Genomic DNA, 8,119 nt, shown 5'->3' on the forward strand with positions numbered 1-8,119 from the left:
TGTTCTAGTTCTGTTCTAGTTCTGTTCTAGTTATGTTCTAGTTCTGTTCTAGTTCTGTTCTAGTTCTGTTCTAGTTCTGTTCAAGTTCTGTTCTAGTTCTGTTCTAGTTCTGTTCTAGTTCTGTTCTAGTTCTGTTCTAGTTCTGTTCTAGTTCTGTTCTAGTTCTGTTCTAGTTCTGTTCTAGTTCTGTTCTAGTTCTATTCTAATTCTGTTCTAATTCTGTTCTAGTTTTCTTTGTTCTAATTCGGTAATAGTTCTGTTTTAGTTCTGAACTAAAACTATTTATTTATAAATATTTTATTTTTTACAGCTATAATTTAATTATGTCTAGTGTTTTCATCTATCCAATGCTTAACAAACGCTAAATTAGTGAATACCAACGGTTTATATTCGGAATCACAGTCTAAATGCCACGACACTAAACCCCATAACTCATCGTTCACAATCAAAGAACCAGCCTGATCAGATATACACGAACCCTCTGGTATACTAGTGCAAATATGTGCATTCTTTGCTGGAGGCATCTCAATGTTATATATCGTTGTAAAATTTAAACATAAATCTTGCGGCCACAGCTCGACCTCTGCATAAAATAGTCCTGAACCCTCACCGAGTTCCCAATACACAAGAGTGGCTTTTGTACCAGCATCAAATGGATAACTTGAATTAGCTATTTCAACAGAATTCACATTGGAGGCATTCAGGTCAATTGGTTGTATAAGTTTTATAATAGCTACATCAAAATCTCTTGTAGTGCGATCGTAGAAGGGATGTATAACGGTAGCATCTATTTCATGGTCTATGGGTGAAGATTCACCATTGTTTATACCAGTAGTTACCAATAAATTTATCACTGGTAAAATATCGATACAATGTGCTGCTGTTATAATAGTAAATTTCGAAATGATAGCACCACCACAAATATCGAGGCTATTTTCCTCTATTAGTACTTCAAAGGGAAATTGTTCATCTTCAGCGTAATTAATGACAGCATTGTTTAGGTGAAAATATAAACTTGAAATTGTAATTGTTAGAAGAAATTGCAACATTGCAAATAGAATTTTAGCTTTGATTTGAAGCGAATTTTTCGAAATGTAAGTTTGAAGAGTGTTAAAATCAATTATTAAATTTACCATACAAATTTCAATTTATTTCGGAAACAATTTTAATTTTCTTTCTTTTAATTGGCATAACATACTAGAGTCTACGATTCTAAGCTCAGTAGTTTGTTGTTTGCAATTAAAGTTCAGAACCAGGTTTTTAAACTGGTGACACCATACAAATCTTCTTCTGAAGTCTTCTCACAATCACTTTTATCTTCTAACGTTTCTAGTAAGTTTAGTTCTTTATCCATTCTAGCTCAGTTCTAGTTCAGTTCTAGTTCTAGTTCAGTTCTAGTTAAGTTCTAGTTCAGTTCTAGTTCAGTTCTAGTTCAGTTCTAGTTCAGTTCTAGTTTAGTTCTGTTCCAGTTCAGTTCTAGTTCAGTTCTAGTTCAGTTCAAGTTCAGTTCTAGTTCAATTCTAGCTCTACTTCTCTTCTAGTTCTGTTCTAGTTCTGTTCTAGTTTTGTTCTAGTTCTGTTCTAGTTCTGTTCTAGTTCTGTTCTAGTTCTGTTCTAGTTCTGCTCTAGTTCTGTTCTAGTTCTGTTCTAGTTCAGTTCTAGTTCAGTTCTTGTTCAGTTCTAGTTCAGTTCTAGTTAAGTTCTAGTTAAGTTCTAGTTCAGTTCTAGTTCACTTCTAGTTCAGTTCTAGTTCCACTTCTCTTCTAGTTCCACTTCTCTTCTAGTTCTGTTCTAGTTCTGTTCTAGTTCCACTTCTCTTCTAGTTCTGTTCTAGTTCTGTTCTAGTTTTGTTCTAGTTCTGTTCTAGTTCTGTTCTAGTTCTGTTCTAGTTCTGTTCTAGTTCTGTTCTAGTTCTGTTCTAGTTCTGTTCTAGTTCTGTTCTAGTTCTGTTCTAGTTCTGTTCTAGTTCTGTTCTAGTTCTGTTCCAGTTCTGTTCTAGTTCAGTTCTTCTTCAGTTCTAGTTCAGTTCTAGTTAAGTTCTAGTTCAGTTCTAGTTCTAGTTCAGTTCTAGTTCAGTTCTAGTTCAGTTCTAGTTCAGTTCTAGTTCAGTTCTAGTTCAGTTCTAGTTCAGTTCTAGTTCAGTTCTAGTTCTAGTTCAGTTCTAGTTCAGTTCCAGTTCAGTTCTAGTTCAGTTCTAGTTCAGTTCTAATTTAGTTAAATTGGAGGTCAATAGTAGATTACTTTTATTATATGTATACATTTACAATTATCTTACCATTTAATTTCAATTATGTCTAGTATTTTCATTTATCCAATTCTTAACAAACACTAGATTAGTGAATACCAATGGTTTATATTCAGAATCACAATCTAAATGCCACGACACTAAACCCCATAGCTCATCGTTAACAATCAAAGATCCAGCTTGATCGTCTATACACGAACCTTCCGGTATGCTAGTACAAATAATAGCGTTACGTGCTGGTGACATATTACTATAAATTTCGGTGACAAAATTTAAACATGTATCTTGTTGCCAGAATTCGACCTCTGTATAATACAGCATTGCACCCTTTCCAAGTTCCCAATAAACTAGAGTTCCTTTTGTACCAGCATCAAATGAATAACTTGATGTTGCTATTTCAATGAAGTCCACATTGGAGAGACTCAGATCTAATGGTTGCAATAGTTTTATAAGAGCTACATCAAATTCTCTATTCTTTTTATTATATAAGGGATGTAAAGCTGTATTGTCTACTTCATGTTCAACCGGTGTAACTTCGAAATTGTGTCTTCCGGCAATAATTTTTATATAATTCGAGTCTAAAACATCGATACAATGTGCTGCTGTTATAATTGTAAATTTTGAAATTATTGCACCACCACAAATATCGAGGCCATCTGCCTCAATGACCACTTCAAAGGGAAATTGTTCATCCTCAGCAAAATTTATGACGGCGCTATTTAGATGAAAATAACAACTTGTGATTATGAGTGTTAAGAGAAATTGCAACATCGGACTAAAGTTATAACTTTGATTTGAAATAAAATATTCGAACAGTGAGTTAACATTTGTTTTAAATACGTTTTATTTTCCAGAAATATAATCGGCGTTATGAAATTCAATTTACCATTCAAATTACAATTTATTTTGGAGAAATATATTTTTTAAAACGCTAGACGCCATGATTCAAAGCCCTATAATTCTTCGGTAACAATCAAAGAACCTGATTGACCGGGTATCTTTTACAAATTTAGTTCAGTTTTAGTTTTTTCAAGTTCAGTTTTAGTTTAGTTCTCATTCAGTTCTAGTTCTGTTCTAGTTCTGTTTTAGTTCTGTTCTAGTTCTAGTTCTGTTCTAGTTCTAGTTCTGTTCTAGTTCTGTTCTAGTTCTGTTCTAGTTCTGTTCTAGTTCTGTTCTAGTTCTGTTTTAGTTCTGTTCTAGTTCTGTTCTAGTTCTGTTCTAGTTCTGTTTTAGTTCTGTTCTAGTTCTGTTCTAGTTCTGTTCTAGTTCTGTTCTAGTTCTGTTCTAGTTCTGTTCTAGTTCTGTTCTAGTTCTGTTCTAGTTCTGTTCTAGTTCTGTTCTAGTTCTGTTCTAGTTCTGTTCTAGTTCTGTTCTAGTTCTGTTCTAGTTCTGTTTTAGTTCTGTTCTAGTTCTGTTCTAGTTCTGTTCTAGTTCTGTTCTAGTTCTGTTCTACTTCTGTTCTACTTCTGTTCTAGTTCTGTTCTAGTTCTGTTCTAGTTCTGTTCTAGTTCTGTTCTAGTTCTGTTCTAGTTCTGTTCTAGTTCTGTTCTAGTTCTGTTCTAGTTCTCTTCTAGTTCTCTTCTAATTCTGTTCTAGTTCTGTTCGAGTTTAGTTCTAGTTCAGTTCAGGTTCAGTTCTAGTTCAGGTTCAGTTCTAGTTCAGTTCTAGTTCAGTTCTAGTTCAGTTCTAGTTCAGTTCTAGTTCAGTTCTAGTTCAGTTCTAGTTCAGTTCTAGTTCAGTTCTAGTTCAGTTCTAGTTCAGTTCTAGTTCAGTTCTAGTTCAGTTCTAGTTCAGTTCTAGTTCAGTTCTAGTTCAGTTCTAGTTCAGTTCTAGTTCAGTTCTAGTTCAGTTCTATTTCAGTTCTAGTTCAGTTCTAGTTCAGTTCTAGTTCAGTTCTAGTTCAGTTCTAGTTATAGTTCAGTTCAAGTTCAGTTCTAGTTCAGTTCTAGTTCAGTTCTAGTTCAGTTCTAGTTCAGTTCTAGTTCAGTTCTAGTTCAGTTCTAGTTCAGTTCTAGTTCAGTTCTAGTTCCGTTCTAGTTCAGTTCTAGTTCAGTTCTAGTTCAGTTCTAGTTCAGTTCTAGTTCAGTTCTAGTTCAGTTCTAGTTCAGTTCTAGTTCAGTTCTAGTTCAGTTCTAGTTCAGTTCTAGTTCAGTTCTAGTTCAGTTCTAGTTCAGTTCTAGTTCAGTTCTAGTTCAGTTCTAGTTCAGTTCTAGTTCAGTTCTAGTTCAGTTCTAGTTCAGTTCTACTTCAGTTCTACTTCAGTTCTAGTTCAGTTCTAGTTCAGTTCTAGTTCAGTTCTATTTCAGTTCTTGTTCAGTTCTAGCTCAGTTCTAGTTCAGTTCTACTTCAGTTATATTTCAGTTATATTTCAGTTATAGTTCAGTTCTAGTTTAGTTCCAATTCACTTCTAGTTCTGTTCTATTTCAATTCTTTTTCAGTTCTAGTTTAGTTGTGGATCTATTCTTTTTCAATTGTACATCTATTATATTACATAATAAATTTTATTATAGTTCTAAATCAGCTTTTGTTCAGATATCAAACAATTCTAGAAATCGATTTTAATAATTAACCTTAACTTAAACACTACCACATTAAACATTTCAATTTAAATAATTATCATCAATCCACTCCTTGACAAAAGCCAAGTTTGTCAGAATCAAAGGTTTATCTTTAGAATCACATTCAAAATTCATTGACACTATACCCCACAACTCGTTGTCTACAATCAACGAACCAGCATCATCTCCTATACAAAGTCCGGCTGGTATACCAGCACAAATAACCGCTAGACTCGATGGAGGTAAATCGTCATCAAAAAGGTCTACGGCAAAATCACCAAGTGCATTTGCGGGCGTACATCTCTTTTCGGCCCACAGCTCGGTCTGGGTAAATAAAAGACTAGAACCGTTTTCAATTTCCCAATAAACCAGCGTACCCTGTTTACCACCATAATATACATGACTTGTCGATGAAATTGGAATGATATTAACATTGGCATTTAGTTCTAACGATTCTTTAAGTTTTACCAAAGCCACATCGTAATCTCTTGTGGTCGGCTCATATTCAGGATGTATTTTAGTGGTTGCGACATTATGAATATGTCCACGTGGAAATATCAAAAAATTATGTACACCAACAAAAACTTGTAGATCATTAGGTTCTATGTAATTAATACAATGTGCTGCTGTGACAATGGCATGTGTTGAAATGATAGCACCACCACATATATCCTTAAATTTATAGGCAATGGAAACTTCAAAAGGAAATTGTCCTTCTTCGGCTAACATATCGGCTCTGTTGAAATGCAAACAGCAACTCGAGATTAAAAGTGTTAATATAATTAAATGCAGCATTTGAAGAAAATTTATATATTTTTTTATTTGAAATGAAATATTTTAACACAATTATTTTTCTTTTATATCAAAATTAATTTAAAAGAAGCTGTCAGTTAATTTAGGCGTTGAAATTTAAATTAAATAGAAATCAAAAATATTTGATTTACAACTGAACATAAACTAAACATTAGAAACTAGAACAGAAGTATATCACAACTAGAACAGAACTAGAACAGAATTAGAACAGAATTAGAACAGAACTAGAACAGAACTAGAACAGAACTAGAACAGAACTAGAACAGAACTAGAACAGAACTAGAACAGAACTAGAACAGAACTAGAACAGTTCTAGAACAGAATTAGAACAGAACTAGAACTGAACTAGAACAGAACTAGAACAGAACTAGAACAGAACTAGAACAGAACTAGAACAGAACTAGAACATAACTAGAACAGAACTAGAACAGAACTAGAACAGAACTAGAACAGAACTAGAACATAACTAGAACATAACTAGAACAGAACTAGAGCAGAACTAGAACAGAACTAGAACAGAACTAGAACAGAACTAGAACAGAACTAGAACAGAACTAGAACAGAACTAGAACAGAACTAGAACAGAACTAGAACAGAACTATAACAGAATTAGAACAGAACTAGAACAGAATTAGAACAGAACTAGAACTAGAACAGAACTAGAACTGAACTAGAACAGAACTAGAACAGAACTAGAAGTAAACTAGAACAGAACTAAAACAGAACTATAACAGAACTAGAACAGAACTAGAACAGAACTAGAACAGAACAAGAACAGAACTAGAACAGAACTAGAACAGAACTAGAACAGAACTAGAACAGAACTAGAACAGAATTAGAACAGAAATGGAACAGAACGAGAACAGAAGTAGAACAACACTAGAATAGAACCAGAACTAGAACAGAACTAGAACTGAACTAGAACTGAACTAGAACTGAACTGATCCAGAACTGAACTAGAATTGAACTAGAACTGTATTAGAAATGAACTATAACTGGAACTGTACCAGAATCTAAAACCGCTTAACTGTATTCCGAAATTATTTCTCAATATATATTTTTCTGACAATTTACCACACAGTTTCATGCTACAAATTAAAGGCAAACCTATTGAATTAACACCATAGAAATACGATTTTAAACAATAACTTTAAAATTTCCCATATAAAACACTATATTTTATTCACAAAATTAAAACATTTGTTCAAAAATCTCTAAATACTTAGAAACGATCGTCACAAAATGTTTTCGTTTTTACTTACAATCGTTATATTGAATCTATTCCCCACCACCCACAGTCAGCTGAAGTATGCGAGTGAAGGCGAGCACCCATATGAAGTGGCTATATTATATAATGGAGTGCTAATGTGTGCAGGTGCCTTAGTAAAGCCAGATTATATAGCGACAGCAGCCCATTGTGTTAATAAGTTAAGTTATCGTTATATGCGTGTAGTTGTGGGAATAACCGATGCTGGCAACTTTTCCGATATCAATGTAAAATTTCCCGATGGTATCATAGTACATCCCCGCTATACACCCAGTACCAGGGAATTTGATATAGCATTAGTGAAGCTAAGAGAACCAATAACTTCTTCATACGAATTCCCTGTCGAACCAATTGAATTAATTTTTCCGGATTACGAAGTAAAATACAACGATTTTGCAACATTGGTCTATTGGGATCGTTCTGATGGCATTAAATTGGCTCGTGCTTATGTCTCGCTCTGGCATCCGTACAACTGTACCGCTATATATATTTACGGAGAAGAATCATATCATAATGAAGTTCCATTGCCGAGTGAAAATACATTTTGCGCTAGCATTCCCGATGGTGTGTGTATACACGATGATGCCTCTTCTCTGGTAATAAAAGATAAACTTTTGGGTATTGTATCGTTTAATGAACTATGTGAAGCGACTGAATTTCCACTGGTCTGTTCGAATATAGCAATTTACGGAGAATGGTTTGAACGTGTTTGGAATAATTAAGACTTAAATTTGGTTTACATGTATTTGTTTAGTAAATATAAATAAAATCCTAAACATTAGATAATAACTAAATCTAAATTAGAAATCGAAGGAAAAATTTTGTAGAATTGGACTCAGTTCTAGTCTAGAAATGAAATAGAACGTAATTAGAACCGAATTAGAAGCGAACAAGAACTAGAACTGAACTAAAGCATAACTAAAGCAGAACAAGAACTAGAACAGAACTAGAACAGAACTAGAACAGAACTAGAACAGAACTAGAACAGAAATAGAACTAGAACAGAACTAGAACAGAACTAGAACACATACTAGAACAGAACTAGAACAGAACTAGAACAGAACTAGAACAGAACTGGAACATAACTAGAACAAAACAGAACAGAACTAGAACTGGAACAGAACAGAGCTAGAACAGAACTAGAACAGAACTAGACCAGAACTAGAACAGAACTAGAACAGAACTAGAACAGAACTAGAACAGAACTAGAACAGAACTAGAACAGAACTAGAACAG

General features: G+C 33.8%; 4 protein-coding genes across 4 annotated transcripts; 1 reads left to right on the forward strand and 3 right to left on the reverse strand.

Annotated features, from left to right (window-relative positions):
* Positions 1-317: 317 nt before the first annotated feature.
* Positions 318-1,354, reverse strand: LOC124418750 (hypodermin-A-like). Its single transcript, XM_046946037.1, has 2 exons — positions 1,254-1,354; positions 318-1,014 (listed from the first exon to the last, which is right to left on the reverse strand). The coding sequence occupies exons 1-2, from the start codon at positions 1,352-1,354 to the stop codon at positions 318-320; spliced, it is 798 nt and encodes a 265-aa protein (XP_046801993.1).
* Positions 1,355-2,284: 930 nt separating this feature from the next.
* On the reverse strand, positions 2,285-3,016 carry LOC124418753 (hypodermin-B-like). Its single transcript, XM_046946039.1, has one exon. The coding sequence runs from the start codon at positions 3,014-3,016 to the stop codon at positions 2,285-2,287; it is 732 nt and encodes a 243-aa protein (XP_046801995.1).
* A 1,829-nt stretch (positions 3,017-4,845) lies between these two features.
* Positions 4,846-5,532, reverse strand: LOC124418756 (trypsin-3-like). Its single transcript, XM_046946056.1, has one exon. The coding sequence runs from the start codon at positions 5,530-5,532 to the stop codon at positions 4,846-4,848; it is 687 nt and encodes a 228-aa protein (XP_046802012.1).
* A 1,326-nt stretch (positions 5,533-6,858) lies between these two features.
* LOC111686115 (vitellin-degrading protease-like) lies at positions 6,859-7,605 on the forward strand. The gene has a single exon (XM_023448417.2). It carries the CDS (start codon positions 6,859-6,861, stop codon positions 7,603-7,605), a length of 747 nt encoding a protein of 248 aa, XP_023304185.2.
* The last annotated feature ends 514 nt before the right edge of the window (positions 7,606-8,119 follow it).

The sequence above is a fragment of the Lucilia cuprina genome, chromosome 3 (genome assembly GCF_022045245.1).
Source record: "Lucilia cuprina isolate Lc7/37 chromosome 3, ASM2204524v1, whole genome shotgun sequence".
In the NCBI taxonomy this organism is placed as follows: domain Eukaryota; kingdom Metazoa; phylum Arthropoda; class Insecta; order Diptera; family Calliphoridae; genus Lucilia; species Lucilia cuprina.

Bases quoted from the DNA above. Each gene is read 5' to 3' on its own strand.
- LOC111686115 (XM_023448417.2), top strand. From the start codon at position 6,859: ATGTTTTCGTTTTTACTTACAATCGTTATATTGAATCTATTCCCCACC.
- LOC124418750 (XM_046946037.1), bottom strand. From the start codon at position 1,354: ATGGATAAAGAACTAAACTTACTAGAAACGTTAGAAGATAAAAGTGAT. The intron at 1,015-1,253 runs GTTCTGAACTTT...TACAATTTCAAG, and splicing joins GTCACCAGTTTAAAAACCTG to TTTATATTTTCACCTAAACA.
- LOC124418753 (XM_046946039.1), bottom strand. From the start codon at position 3,016: ATGTTGCAATTTCTCTTAACACTCATAATCACAAGTTGTTATTTTCAT.
- LOC124418756 (XM_046946056.1), bottom strand. From the start codon at position 5,532: ATGTTAGCCGAAGAAGGACAATTTCCTTTTGAAGTTTCCATTGCCTAT.